The sequence below is a fragment of the Nothoprocta perdicaria genome, unplaced genomic scaffold, assembly GCF_003342845.1.
Source record: "Nothoprocta perdicaria isolate Ctin4 unplaced genomic scaffold, notPer1 scaffold_157, whole genome shotgun sequence".
Lineage (NCBI taxonomy): Eukaryota > Metazoa > Chordata > Aves > Tinamiformes > Tinamidae > Nothoprocta > Nothoprocta perdicaria.
The window spans coordinates 736656-751692 of NW_020454727.1; the positions used below are offsets into that span (position 1 = coordinate 736656).

The window sequence follows — 15037 nt, forward strand, 5'->3', positions numbered from 1 at the left end:
GGCTTTTGATCGCTGATCCAAGCAGCCGCTTGGAGATACGCACTACTGCTTAAGACAGCTTTAAAATGGTATTAGAGTACTTTGGATTATAGCAATACAGCAAGCTTAAATTCAAAGGTAAGGTCTGTGCTGGTGTAAATTCTAGAGACTCCAAAGGACTTTATATCACTGAGACTTTGGCTTCTCTATCTTCTCACTAGTATGATTTCCTCAGATTATCTCAAGAAATACTATTAAGCTGCAAAGAACTGAAAGTTGGAGATCTCCTTTCTTTTATATAATCTGCAGCATTAGCCTCATACTGCAGCAATTTGAGAGGTATTTGTAGAAAAGCAGCAGGGCTCAAATGGGGAAATGGAAGAGTTGAAATGAGGGGTTGGAAGGACGCTGTTTTAAGGGGCTGAATGTCGGCATGACCGCTAAGGGCTAGAGAGAAGGGCTACGGGCAGCTACGAGGCAGAAGGAAGCAGCAACCAGGAGCCCCTTTATTTAAAATAAAGGATTTTGTGAGAGATCCCGCTAGAGCAAATGCTGGACCTTGGACCAAAACCCCATTGCAGTTCAGCTCTTCACCTTGGGCAGGGGTGCAATGACAGACCTCGTCCTGCAAGGCTCTCGGAAGGGAAGGAGAAGCCAAGGCTCCCGTTTATCCATCCTCTGGGCTCAGCAGCCAGCTTTGCCAGCCAGACCTGGGCGCCTCCTTCTCCTGCAGCGCAGAAGGCTTTAAACTCAGAAATGAAGAGACTTCAACCCCCCAAAAATTGTAATTCTGAAGTGCTCAATAGCCTTTAATTCATTACGAACCTAGAGGCAGAGAAAAAAAAATAGGCAAAAAATACATCACATCTTTAGTCTAGGGAAAAAAAAAATCAATATTTTTATAGCACATAATCAGACAATAACGAATATATTTCACTGGAGGAAGGGGAGGGTAAGAATGTGCAATTCCTATTTCCTTTGCAATAGTCGGATGCACAGAGGCCATCAACATGGTCATTATAGATAATCTGCACAAGTCATTCCTAAACCAAAGAGGAGTTAAAAATAAACCCAAAACCAAAAAGARGAATAAAAAAGGAAAAGCCCAGCAACAAGGAAGGGCATTCTACAGTTCCAGATTCACTTTTAAACATAACTCGTCATCTGAAGAGGGGGTGAGAAAACACGCTTTGTTTTTACAATATAAATAGTATTTTTAAAGGTACTACATATGAATACAGCAACGGTGCTATTTCAGTCAGGACTTGAACATGCAGAGGAAATTCCCCGTTGCTCCCGGCCACCCATCCCATCCCTTCCTGTCCCCAGCCCTCCCCCCAGATCCTCTGCTGTTTAAAGTCTCTTTCAATAATTCTCTGTGGCCTGGCAACCGATAAAACACCCGTTCTCTTTCCTTTGTACAACAAGGGTTTTGCTAAACCAAGTCTTAAGCGACAGGAGCCAGCTAGGGAGGAGCGACTGCTCTGGAGCCACAGCAGCGAATGGAGGGAAGGGGCTCGCCCAGGCACTGCCTCTCCCCACCGAAGGAGGCACCAGCCGAGGCTTTAAAGATCCTTGCCAGCTTTGGAAAAGCTTTATTAGCGTCTCACGGTTTGCTTTGCACTTCTGGAGACACCTCGTGAGAATGCCAGAACTCAGGCAGAAGAGAAAGATCCTGTTTCGAGCCGCACGCGCCGAGCAACGCGGAGCAGAGGCGGGTAAGGAGGAAAGGGGACCCCAGTGCGCTCACAGGGGAGCAAAACCCCAAACCTGCCTTTTTCTCTTCCATTCTTTCACTCAGACAGTTTAACAGCCATCAAGTCCCTTCAAATGTTCAACTGCCATCTGCCAGCCCACAAATCCTTCCAACTTATTCCCTTAAAGATCCAACAATATCATTGCTTTAAAACCTCGCCACCGAGGAACCACCACCTTGCCAAGGGGCTTAAGAAGAAAAAAAAACCCACAAAATCAGAATGAAATGAAAAATCCACATAGCTTTTTGAGGTCCAGTAACCTCAGGGATTAAGCAGAAAGCTTGTGCAGCGTTAGGGGCAGCTCTGCTACCTCACAGCGGAGTCTGGTGGACCAAGATGCTTGGATGACGTTTGATTTTCTCTGGTCCCCCCTCACCTTGATGTYCCCCTTCATACCTCTGTGCTAGGGCTGCCCTTTCTCTTCCCCTCCGAGTGGATAAAAATCCTCCAAAGCAAGTGGGAGACTTTCCAGTGACTCCAGGCTCTTCTACAAAACACTGCTAGGTAACAGCTCTTCAAATGGGGGATTTTCAAGTGTCTGAGCTACCGACCCAACACGGCAGCGTTTTATTTTTGCCATTAACGCTCGCTCAGTCCTCGGCAAACGGAGCCCAGCCAAATGAAAGGCTCACACTCCTCCTCCCCACAAGCATCTCCAAAGGCTCAGTCTTTACTCAAGTAAAGGAGGTCACAACAAAGACGTTTGGGGAACTTCTTCTTTAATAGGATAAAAGGGAAAAAAAATAATAAAACGTACAAACGCCTCCCAGGTTTCTGTCATGGAATGATTCTCCCAGCTGTAAGGAGCATAACTCCAATAAAAAAAAAAAAAAAGAAAGAAACCCAAAAAACAGAGAAAATGAAAGGTTCCTATGGGAGAAGTGCCTACCAGAGCACCAGGCCAGTCCCTTTTGCTCCAGTCGCAGTGAGGATGGGGAATGGCTCTTGGAGGAGCTAACACAAGAAGCAGCAACAGAACGCTTGCCAAACCCGAGGGGCAGAGCTGAACTGAAAGCCATGCTCGTCTGGAACTAGAAAGCAACCRTGATGGCCACGATGGGCAAGGAAGAGGACGAGAAGGACCAAAACCCGGCCGCTTCGTCCCTAAGTCCCTTCCTGGTGACATGGCAGGAACGCACGCATCTATCGCGTGTCTTTAAACAGAACTACCTGTAAGAAACATCCCAGCGAGGAAATATTTCTTTCCCCATCTTCCCCAGATTACAAAGAAGATAGTGTTTCTTTACAAAAAAAGAACCCTGGACTTCCCAGGAGACCTGCTCTTGCTCTCCCCGCTGCAGTATTAGTCACATTTCATTTGGGGGATGGCAGGGAGGATTTTATTCGTTTTCTGGTTTAAAGCCATGATCTAGAAAAATGTTTGTGGAAACTTCCATTTTCCTATTTTGTGTTTGCATCTTTTTTTTTTTAATAATGCTCATTTATAGAAAACTTCACAAAGGTGACTTATATGTACAGAAATCACAATTTCAAAGGCTGCTTCAGTAGTCAATGAAATAGCACCTTTAAAGACAAAAGAGTTTGACATGGTTTAAAAAGTCCTTTTTTTTGTCAAAGTTTAACCCTTTCCAAGCCTTATAAAAAGGAGCCAGTCACAGAGCTCCGTTAGTACAAACTCTTCCCAAGTCTCCATGTGAAATGTTGTCCCAAGGGCTCCCGGGCTCCCTGATCTACTGGTCAGCGACAAGTCTGGCCAAGTCGAGGTAGCGCGTAGCCAGACGGGATCATCCTGCAGTCCAAACCAAGAGCAGATGAAAGGAATTCACAGCAGGCTATTGCACCAGGCTGCCCTTCTATTCCACAGTTCCCTGGTTATTTTTCCGTGGGGTTGAAAAGGGTTAATGTCAGGTTGAACGACTCCTGGTTAAAACATGTTGCTCGGAGTCCCAGGCTGGTACTGTGTCTGCAAGAGGCTCTCCATAAAGGCCAGGTAATCTGGGTTTTGTCCGTAATCTTCAGGATTCCTGGAATTGCCCACCCGAGGGCGCTTGGCTGCTTTCACTTCATCTCCCGAAAATATATCTTCCTGAGGGGCCCCGGTGCTCAGGGACTGCAGAAGACACGAAAGCAAAATCATTAGAGGCCCAGCAGGAAAGCAGAGACGTGCACAAACTCCTGAGCGCACCGGCTTAACAAGGCAGCAGGGATAACAAGGCGGCAAATCATTCGGTATAGGGCATTTCTGCAGCAAAAAAGTGAGCTCCAAGACATGCAAAGCACGAGGCTGAGAGAAAAACCTCTTTCTGGGCTTCTGAAACCCACCTGGCAAGAGAAACGCTCAAGCTGGCTGCCTTCTGCATCAGAATATCCTTCACTTCAATTCCTGCCTTGCCAGTTCACTGTTTATTCCCATTCTCCTCTGGCTCTCCAGGTTATTCTTTCCTAGCAGGAGGTACATGGGAAACTGGAGCTTCCCAGGCGTCATTACAAGAAACCCAAAGGAAGCGTGTGGGGTCAAGCTCACTGTGCAAATGATTGCTGCTCTTCATCCTGCTCTTACACTGTCAGGAGACATGCATTTCTTGGTAGGAATTGTGTCCTACCACTTTGTTCTTTTGTTCAGCTGTTCTGCATTAAGGCGCCGCGTGCGTCTCCTCCAYGGAGTCTAACACTTCTGGCAGCAGAAGGCACATAAGAAGAATTTCAGCTTTCAACCAGGCTTGAAACTTTTTATTCACTTTCTATCATGCATTCCTCTTCCTCTGGAAGAGTTATAAAGCCTGACAGTCTCCACTGCAGTGAGAATATTTCTTTCCAATTTCTGTAGTTCGGGGCTCCAAAACATTGCCTTCATTATGGAGCAAGTTTAAATAAACTGGAACTATTGCGTGCGTCAGCTATCTGCTGGAACTATCGTGTACCTAGGAATCAGAACAGGGTGCTTCTTTGCATTAATAACCCATAAAACTTATGCCATAAGGCATAATTGAGGCTTACTGAGACAAAGGGGGGCGGGGGGGAAAAGACAGAGAAACCAGCCAGAGCCACATTATGAAGATTGTAAGTATTTTACAAATGTTTTCTGGGTAAAAGCTTTAAGGTTTCATGAATAAACCAAGGAAACTGTCTGCAAACTGCCATCAGGGGTTTAACAGGGCAGCCTGTTGCTAGGCTGCTTCTGAGCATGAGCATCTTGCACCTAAGACAGGGCTCAGACACCCGCCTGACTTGGCGTGGACCCTTAACGAAAGGTTGAGACCTGGACCTTTTCTCTTAAGAAGGACAAAACCCCACAACCTCACTACAAATTAATTTTGTGGATTCATCCCTGTCATGTGCTGGCCAACATTACAGATATTCGTAATGAAGAGGAAAACTCTGTATTCTCCACTGGCATGGAATCCAAATTCCTAATTTGTTTAAATGAAATGGCTTTAAAAGGTCAGAGCACCAGGTCTGAAAATATCCAGCAAATATGGAACTAAAAAAGTTAGGAAACAAGTCCTTTGTATTTCCCAGGCTGAATAATTCAGTTTTATGCACTTAAAAACAGGGTGATCTTTTAGACGAGCTTTGTAGATAAAAGCTGTGTTGTAAATCTCCTATTTGATAAGAAAGAGGCCTGGTCCCATGTCACTAATCAGTTGTCTAGAARCCATTTAGCTGTAGGCCAGTTCACCTGACTGACAAAAAGCAGYATGCAGGCAGAACAGCAGTCTGTATGACTAAACTTGTGTAAAACAGCATGTAAAGTGATACGAACACATTCTCTTAACCAGAGAACGCAAGAATTGGGTCTGAACTTGTGAAAGAGGGAATTCATTTAAATAGGTCAAGTATTTACATCAAGGATTTCTTTAACTCTGTGCGTTTCGTGAACAACTTGAGATTTCACAACCGCAGAAAGCAGAGAGTGCTTTTCACCTAATATCTAAACAATATGCTGAGAAAATGGGAATCAGGACTGCAAGGCACAGATATTTGGTCCTGCTACTGATACTCACCAGACGAGACTTCACTCTCTTAGGAAGCTCTTCCTCCAAGGTATAAATATCACCACGTTTTACCATTAGTTGGGAACCATCTTCAAACTCCACCTGCAGATATTTAAGATGGTATCAGTAGATGCTCTTTTTTTTAAATCATCTTAAATAAAGTATTTTTGCACAGCACAAGGAACAATACCAGCTACTAAAATGTATTTGTATTTTAACAAGCAGTAATAATCAGCCAGGTACAAAAAAATGCTGGTAACTCCTCACATCAAACCTTTTCCACTAAACACTGATTATATCATGAATTATGCATCAGATGCTACAGGAATGTTTATTCATGAAAGTGTGCATATAAAAATGTTAAAACCATTAAAAGTTTTTAAGAGAATCTCATTTCCTTTGCTCAAGACCTATTATGCTTTCCGGGATAATTCAGAAAAACACGCACCACAGCTCAGGATGGGATTTCAGCTTTAGATTGGATGAATTTAGCAAAAGGAACAAGAATCTCTTCTGCCATTCCCCCTATGGGTACTGCGCTTCTAGAGGGGGTGGATTTGGCAGCTGAGGGATGTAACATCTTGAACTATCACAAAAAGACTTGGTGGATCTTGCTTAATAAAGTTCCAAATTACGGATAGTTAGAGGTTAAGACCCTGTTACCACTCACCTTTCAGGAAGTTAATTTGGGCTCAATTTAAAAAAAAAAAAAAAAAAAAAAAAGCACATCCCATCCCCAAAAGCACACAAAATAAAGGCTTAGAGACCTGAACTGGGAAGCTAGGGAAAAATAAGGCAGGACAAATCTAAAATGCAAAAGCCAATCCATGCTAGCTTCCAATGAACACACTTATTTATACCAGAACTGCCTCTCTGTTGTTAAATATAATCCTATTTCAAACGGACAAAGAGATGCATTGTAATACTGGGAAAAAAAAGTGGAGATATAGGAAACCAATGTGGAAAGCTATTCAGGCCACTTTCCCCACGGAAAAGAGATTTACTTATAGGTAACTGCTTGATTTGAAAAACACAGACTTGTACTCTTCCTGCATATTTTTCTGTCATCTGGTTCTATCAGCGGAATTGCCTATTTCAAATTATTTTGCTTTGGAGAAATCAATGACGATTTCCTGTCCTGTGATTAAACTGGAAAGCATGCATAAAAATAGATCTTTATGGAGCTATATATTGTACTTATTTATAACCAGGGTCACCTCCAATGCCATCTTCTCTGGAGCAGTTAACATCCATTATACACGCCAAAAGGATTGTTAACGGATGGTATGGATTATTGTGCTCTTTTGCACACAGATATGAAATATTCCATATAGAAAGCATGGAAACAAGTCCCCTCTTATCTAACAGGCACAAGGTTTGGGATTTCCTTTGCCTTTTACAATCGTCCAGAGACAACTTCTTTAACATAACAGTCCTTTGTAAATGCTGTTCCAGCATGCGTTTTTTAAAAGACTATGCGCAAAGCCCACTTTCCAAAACCCCATAATTTTCAACTTCTTGGAACTGTTTAATAGAGATTTAATCAAATGAATGTACTGCATCTTCTAAAACCTTCTGTGCTGAAATGCTGACACTTTGCACCAGATTAAATCTTCCTTTGCTGATTATTATGACCTTCCACAATCAAAATCCTTTCTGTGGAACAGACTCCAAGACACACACGAAAAAAGAGAACAGGCTGCTACTTTTTTCTCCTTAAAATGGGGATGGTAAGAGTATTATGAGACCAGACATTGAAGGCTTCCAATTCCTCCTGTAGCAGCAGCAGGACATTATTCCCATATGGTGCTGCTCTTCTGTCAAGTACCTTCCCAAGACCAGGAGATAATTTCCCCCCTGAAACAGTCTCCTGACCCAGCTTTTCCCTTACTGTCTCTCAAATTGTCAAGGAAAGTTTTAATTATGTAGATCCCGACTCGTGGGGAAGCGTGGGTCGTGAGCTCATTTAGCACAAGCCATGGACTGGCCGTTGGGGAGCACCTGATTTGGGCACTTTTGACCTAGGTTTGACCACAGCTGTTTTTCAGTACTCCACCAACAAAGCTGAGCCACCAGTCATAAAAACTTCCCCACAGTGGAGGCAAATGGCCTCAAAACATCCTCTGTTAGGGGAATATTCCTGCTTGGAAGCTTCTTGATGCTGGCAAACACTCGGTGAGGAAATGCTACAGGGCAAGGGAAAGGTTTGATTTTTAACCAAGACAGCAAATAAAATGTCTGCGTGGTGTCTTTGTCTTAGTAAAGCTCTTTACCTTCTAAGAGCCAAATAACCCTCTATTGACTTTAGGAGATCCTGTTGGTTTACTAACCTTTGTTTCTTCTCTCCAGCTGGAAAACGCACAACCATAAACAAAAAAAGGGCATGTTTTCCACCATAAGGGAAACTGCAAATCTATTTTTTAGTTTAAAAGCAGACACAGTGCAGACATATGGTGTATCTATCCATACATCCACATTCTGCTATAAAAATCCTCTAGCCCTGATCTTATTTTAACACTGTATTTCTCTTTAGACTAGCAGCAGTATTGATTTCAGAAGGCAAATTCTCCCTCACAGAGCAAGCCTTTAGCATGAGTGAGCTGCAGCATTTGTGTAAGCCTCACACACATTGACAGGAGCTACATGGAAAATCTTCTGAACCTACCTGATAAATCTGACTGATCTGGGCTGCAATAAACTTGGCTTTATAGATGATTCCATCCGTCCACTGCAGCTGAACCAACTCACCCTCTGGAGGGGGTCCCATTTGGAGGCAATCCCTGCTCTGGAAAGGGAGAGTGAAGGAGAAACCAGCATGAATAAAGCTCAAGAGCGAGTTCAAGAGGTCTGTTACAATCACTACACAAGGAGTTTCCTACRTAACACTACAACTGATTAGAAGTTGTTTCTGTGCTTGTGATTACTTGCAGTCATCTCCAAACCAAACCATTAACTGCAGAGAGAAAAGAAATMAATTCTTGCACCTACTTCTGGTGATAAGATTTAATTCTAGAAAATTTATTTCAAATCCCAAACCACTGAATCTCCTACAGCAAGAGAAACAAGGGGGSGGGGGGTAACTGCTTTGTTTCACAGGGTGAATCAATGGCACAGCTGGGCAGGCAGGATACATGAGTCTTGGCAAGTCTAGCTTTTCTGTATGTTCTGTTAAGTGCATTTCCAATCTCRAACCAGAAGTGCTCACAGACAATCTGCTTTCCCCATGAATTGGACTTGTCAGTGGGAAAATAAGAGATTATTCAACCAAATCCCCCCCAAAACAAATAGGATGCAACTGAAGACAAATATTGCTTTCTGTTAAGTCGTCTGCACATAGCACGGTACATCTTTAGACGGAACAGAAGTCCAAAATGAGATCAAGTCACAAAGRAGGAGGACAGCAATGAAAAATACTATGTTTTTTTTTTTTGCTATGCAAGCAGCAACTTTGGGTTTTTTAAGTGTTTTTTCTTTTCAAGTTTTACTTTGCTGTTCTGCCCTACCACATACAGCGGGAATGTACCTTTTGTGCTTTATACTCATCTATAACTGCAATAGTCTCCACAGAGAGCTGCTTACTGTAATGCTTTCTGGGTAAACGTTGTCACTGTAGGAACCATCATCAAAGTTTACTTCATAGAAAGTCTGCGTCGTCATGCCAATCACTTTACATCTGTAGTAGAGCCCGTTCCGGTTCTTTGTGATCACAGTCTGCCCAAGGGTTACCTCCCTCCGAAAGGGGATCTGAGGCAGAGAGAAAAGGGAATGATTGGCAAACGCTAAGAAACACGGCGAAAATATAGGGATACAGAAGCCATTTCACAGAAAAAAAAAGCCTTACACTGTGGTTAGCTGCTTTGTGTTTGAAGCAAGTGATGGACACGACGTAGGGCCAGTCGTCGGGCTCGATGGGCACGCCGGCGGCGTGCGCGCACGTCACGTGGAAGGAGGTGGAGCAGTGCTCGTAGGAGCACTGGATGCAGGCCCCGGACACCTTCTTCATCCGCTTCCGGCAGTACACACATTTCTGGGAAAAACAGGAGGGAACCACAACAGAGCGGGTGAGCGGCAGGCAGAGGCAAAGCCAGCAGCAGCTTTAGCACAACGGACTGGCACCCTGCCAYCCCCCTGGCACCCTGGGCCACCTCCTAGTGTATAAGGGCCAGAACCACAGCAGGAGAGGACGGATGTGAGGATATAGGATATAAGGTGAAGTAAGATGCTTCTGCAAGTGTGTTCAGTTACAAACGCCTGCCTAGAACCATCCCGAAGCCAAGCAACTTCCAGCAGATGCCAGCTCGACATTCCCGTGACAATATTGTAGACTCCTAACCAGGTATTGGGAATCCAGGCTCCAGAAGCACACTGAGCACGGACACAGGCTTGAACCCAGTTCCAGGACAAAACAGATGAACAGACATTGATCTGTTTCATTAGTATTATGATAGAACTGCTATAACTTAGTACACATCCTCAGATTAATCAAATGCATGTCTCAATTCAAACAGCAGCCAGAGCTTYGCATTGCTAGAAACTATTTGCACTTGTGAGCAGGAAAGTATCCAAGATGCACGACAGATTAAAAACAGGTCTAAAATATTTTTTGTGAAACCCCATACAAGTGGTGGTAAAAATATAAGCCTTATGTTCCTGGAAACTTGGACGAGGTGTCAGTGGGAAATGCGATGTATTCCCTCCTGCCCTAACTGCCCCAAATCCGTGTCTCCAGCCCCTCCAGAACGAAGAACACCAGATYTTGAGAATCTCAATCTAAAAAAGGACTTAAGTTAGACGCTTCACTTGCGCAATACCCCAGGGAACTATTCGAAAGCCCCTTTTTATAGCTTTGAACATCTTTTAAGGCTGGTGGAGCTGTCACTGATGGACGGCAGGGCCTTGCCTTTCCCGAGGCTTGGACATGGCAAATCAGGGAAAAATGAGTCTCGCACCTGAGACAAGAACACGCACATTACTGCTCAGAACGGATGGGGCTGTTCAAAACAGCTCCCATAAATAAAACCCTGGGAGATATTACATGCCCATGAATCTGACTATACAGCTACGGAATTTAATTATTAGAGAGCACATCTCCTCGTGTAAGGAGGGCAGCAGGGGAAAGCAGTGATTTTTAGTGCCCATTTCTGGGTTACAGGCTCCGCAGCACACTCCGTTGGCTTCTACAGCTACTCCTCCCGAGCTCCAGTGCCTTCCCAGTGCAGCCGCTCATCTAAATATAAATGTCCTATAAATATACTGCGATACGAAGAGTGACAGCTTCTTTTTCTCTCTGTGTGTCTGGTACCAGAGTCCTCCTCCCGCTCCTCCAGGCTCCATTGCCCTTCTTGTTTACCTCACTCCCATTAAAGCAGCGCTCAAAGTAGGCAACATTGCAAAACTCATGACCTAAATTGTAAGARGAGTGTGAATTACTACATCCCCTGGGATCAGCGATGTAATGCAAGCTGCCCAAGATCACACAACAAGCCCAGGCAATCCCCAGAAGCCCAAATTCATTCTGCTTCTAGATCTGAGCTAGCTTAAAAGTGCCTCCTCTAAAGCATTAAGAGCAGTAATACATTAGAAACTATCCAGCAAACGCAAAATAAACCATAATATTGAAATTTGGCAGTGCTTATTTGCGTTATCAGAATACACAGGGACCTAGTAAAGAGCCAGGGCCCTCTGTGCCAGGTCCAGCATCATGCCAAGACAAATAAAAGACTGTTCCTGCCCCAAGATTGCTTTGCCTTTCCTCCAGAGCAAAACCAGCCAAAGAAAGGGAGATGCCTCCTTCTACCCGGTCCTTGGTTGGGGTCTAGCTCACATGCATGTGAAAATAAGTCAAATCCATTTCTTGTGGATTAACCCAAGTCAATGCTTACAAGAAAGATTAATTTGGCCTTTTTACTCAACCTAACAAAAGCCAGGAAATTCAAAGTGAGGCCCTCGTGTTGCCAGAATGTAGTTTTTTTGTATTTAATAAGCTGTGCCTTTATCGCTCTGTAAACCATGTTCAAAGCTAGATAAGCACCGCAGCAAAGTGCACAGCAGCAACCCGGCACTGAAAGCAAGTCAATAGCAATGAGATCTCATTATTAAACTGTCAATACCCAATTCTCTCGCCAGCAGGGCCAAGTGCTGATATACCGCGTGCTCGGTACGGCCGCTCCGGGGAGCGTTAACCCTCGAGTCGCAGGAATCTCCTTTTATCGACGCAAAGGGGATTCTTCCAAGCCTGAGGGATTAGCACGTGTCTAATGACACCCCAGCGGCTGCAAAACTGCTCCCGGCAGACAAAGCAGCGGCGCTAAAGGAATATTCGGAGCAAACTTGGACAAAGGATAAAGGAAAACGGGAGCCGCGCGCGGCTGAAACGCGGAAGGCAGCGAGGAGGGGGAAGAAGCCRAAGAGCTGCAAATGCGGGATAGGGAATGGGAATGGCAGCAAACAGGAACACACACACGCAGGCAAAAGGTGTTTCCTGAAGGAATGGAGGTAGGAGAGGGAGAGAAGGTCTGAAGCACAGGAGRGAGATCTTGCACACTGATTGCACCCCGGAGAATCAGACCACTGCCAGGAGGAAGAAATGGGCTGTCTCCCGCATGATGAACACTACAATTCATTTACTCCACTCCGGAATGACAGCTAATTATTCCAAATTTCCACGTCATAAATAATTTAGCCACAGAGGCCCATAATGCACCATTAATCAGGAAGCACGCAAGCTGCATGGGTAAAACGGGTGCAGGGCACGCAAAGGAGCTGCGAGTCTGGGCTCTGCGGGGGAGCTAGGGCCATGGCAGCAACTTAAAACAGGCAAATATTAACGTAATCATGACAAAAAAACCCAAACAAGCCAAAACCTCTTCCCTTCTTTATCCAGAAGTCTAAATATGATGGTTAAAACCTGGTGATGATCTTGAACAAGGAGCAATGAGGCTAGCAGCTACTGTCTTCCTAACTGCTCTGGAGCTCTAGGGGGTTACAGACATTTTCCAAAGGGATCACAGGGATGGAATCCGAGACCTGTTGTTAAGTCCCAAGACATCCTGACCGCCGGCTGTGTAACTTGAGGCACTTAATATAAAAATTCTCTACTTTTCATGAGGTATGAGGAGAACTTGGGTGCAAATGCAATGCAGCACTGAAGAAATCAAAGCTTTAGGTCAGGAAGGAGAGCAAGCTGGGGAGCAGCTCTTGKGGAGAGGCTTTGCCTGCAATGGCCAAGGCTGCAGAACAAAACAGAGCAACAGCTTCACAAATTAACACACAGTCCGGTTCTGTGGAATCGTGAGGTAGCCATAGAAGAGTTAAAATTAAGGCATATTAAGGCATTGTGTTTCCTTGTGAGGCTCCATTAAGCAATATACAAGCGAGTCTTGTGTAAAAAGATTTTTAGCTCATGGCTGCAAGTGCTGCTAATGAAGAGGATGCATGCTGGAAATGTCAGGCAATCCATAAAGAGGCAGCGCCGCAGGATTTATCACCCTCCCATCACACCGCTCCATCACTCCACCTGAATAATGAATGCTTTTTACATTCACATTTGTGTACAAAACCCATTTGCACAACACAGAAATAACTCTGGAAGCAGACAGAGATTCTTCCTAATCTCTCACGCAGGCCGGGCCGGCACTAAATAGCTGCACGGTTAACAAATACATCAGTGCTGGCCAATGTATCACTGCTAACATCACCTTCCCCCCAAACCCCTCCCAAGTGACAGCCCAACTGACTTCTGCACGGAAAAAGCCACAAAAGCACAATTTATTTTGCAATAACACACTACAGTGATGGAGCATTAACTAACATGAAGATTAATTGGTCTGAGCTAATGAATCATCCATTACTAATCCTTCAGATGAGGCTTTTTGCAGCTAAACAACAAGTTGTAACTGGACTTTTAAGATCTTTACAGAGTCTCACCTTACAGTTAGGCTCCAAACAAACAAACGTCTTTTTATTTCTAAAAGATTTCCTGGACAAAGAAACGTTTTAAGGAAAGATGAAGCAAATTATAAGGCARCAAGTTAGCACTTATCGCTTCTTCCTAGTTCCCCGCTCCCTGCGTGCTGCTGCCGTGCAGTGAAGGAAACCCTCCTTTGGGTAGCGGAGGCTTCCAGGTAGCTCAGCCCTCACTGAGCAGTGGGCAGGCTCTGCACAGCACCACAGCTTGCTGCTAGAAAGCAGGGGCAGATCAGGGAAGCACAACTTGTCTGTGTGTCAAAGTTCTCATATAGCACCTCAGAAGACATCCCAATGATACTGTTCCCTGCCACGTTCGTGGGAAACGACAGCAATCATCATCTCGAATCTCCCTGCTTTACGATTTCCTCCAGCACACAGTATTTTTCTGTGTAAAGATCTTTTCTTTGCTCTCATTCACCAGCGTTCRCTACACAAAGACAAGAGACGCCTACCAGCTTCCACCTCTGCTCTGGAATAGCGCTGATATCCACAGGATGACGCTCTATTACGTTGAGAAAACGGGCCTCGGGGACAGCAATAGCACAGATTATATGGATCCACCTGAAAGGAACAAAACACAGGGAGAATTCTGAGTCTACCATTATTTGAATTTCTTCTTTAAATCTACAGTATATTTATGAAACACTCCAGAGGACAGTTAACATTTCTACGACTCCCTCATCCACAGTATCAAAATATATTTATGGGGCTTGGCAATCCTGGCAACATTACAGACTGTTAATCATGGTTGCACAAGATAAWGGCCTCTAGAACAATAGGGATCATCCCCCTCTCTTATGCATGTGAATGATGCTAAATGTTCTCTGAAAAGCCTTTTCTCTGAGAATCAACTGAATTGAACAGTGCTCAGAACCTCGGTGGTTCTGCTGTTGGGAAGGCTGGTTTGGAGCTGCTGGAGCTTACCTTGCCTGTTTAGCGAGTGGCAGTTATGGTCATAACTCCAAAACAAGATGTCATGTTGGGCATCAAAGCCAAGCTCAAAACTGCAAAATTAGACACAATACGGAAGCACAAAATATTTTCAAAGGTCACTTACCGCCCATCAGTAGTCATCTGAAGAGCTCCTCCCCTGAGATTGCACAGGCAACATTCCTGCAGGAACAGAACTACTTCAGAGCTGCACTGAAGAGGTAACCAAGGGGCTCCTGTCCCCAAACCAACCCTGGGACACACAAACCCACCACCCATCCCTGCTGCAGTATCCAGGTCCCACCAAAGGCGCCCTGGTGTCCCCGAGAGGGCAGGTACTCACCGCTGCCCACGCGCCAGCCGAGCACCGGGAGCACGACCAGCTCTCATTCACCAAATCGGGACGTATTCCGTAACAGCCTGAAAGAAATCAAGTTATTCCCTTGA

The 15037-nt window shown here is 44.7% G+C and overlaps 1 protein-coding gene across 2 annotated transcripts in view; it reads right to left on the reverse strand.

Moving 5' to 3' along the window:
- Window positions 1-2239: 2239 nt before the first annotated feature.
- The window catches only part of KDM4B (lysine demethylase 4B), a 68344-nt gene continuing 55546 nt past the window's right edge, over window positions 2240-15037 (reverse strand). For both annotated transcript variants that reach the window (XM_026035185.1, XM_026035184.1), the window contains 8 exons: window positions 14934-15010; window positions 14718-14773; window positions 14113-14221; window positions 9534-9719; window positions 9272-9436; window positions 8358-8477; window positions 5702-5794; window positions 2240-3807 (listed from right to left, as the gene is read on the reverse strand). In XM_026035185.1, coding sequence (XP_025890970.1) covers window positions 3622-3807; window positions 5702-5794; window positions 8358-8477; window positions 9272-9436; window positions 9534-9719; window positions 14113-14221; window positions 14718-14773; window positions 14934-15010 — 992 coding nt within the window. In that variant the 3' untranslated portion in view covers window positions 2240-3621. The remainder of the gene's footprint in view (window positions 3808-5701; window positions 5795-8357; window positions 8478-9271; window positions 9437-9533; window positions 9720-14112; window positions 14222-14717; window positions 14774-14933; window positions 15011-15037) is intronic.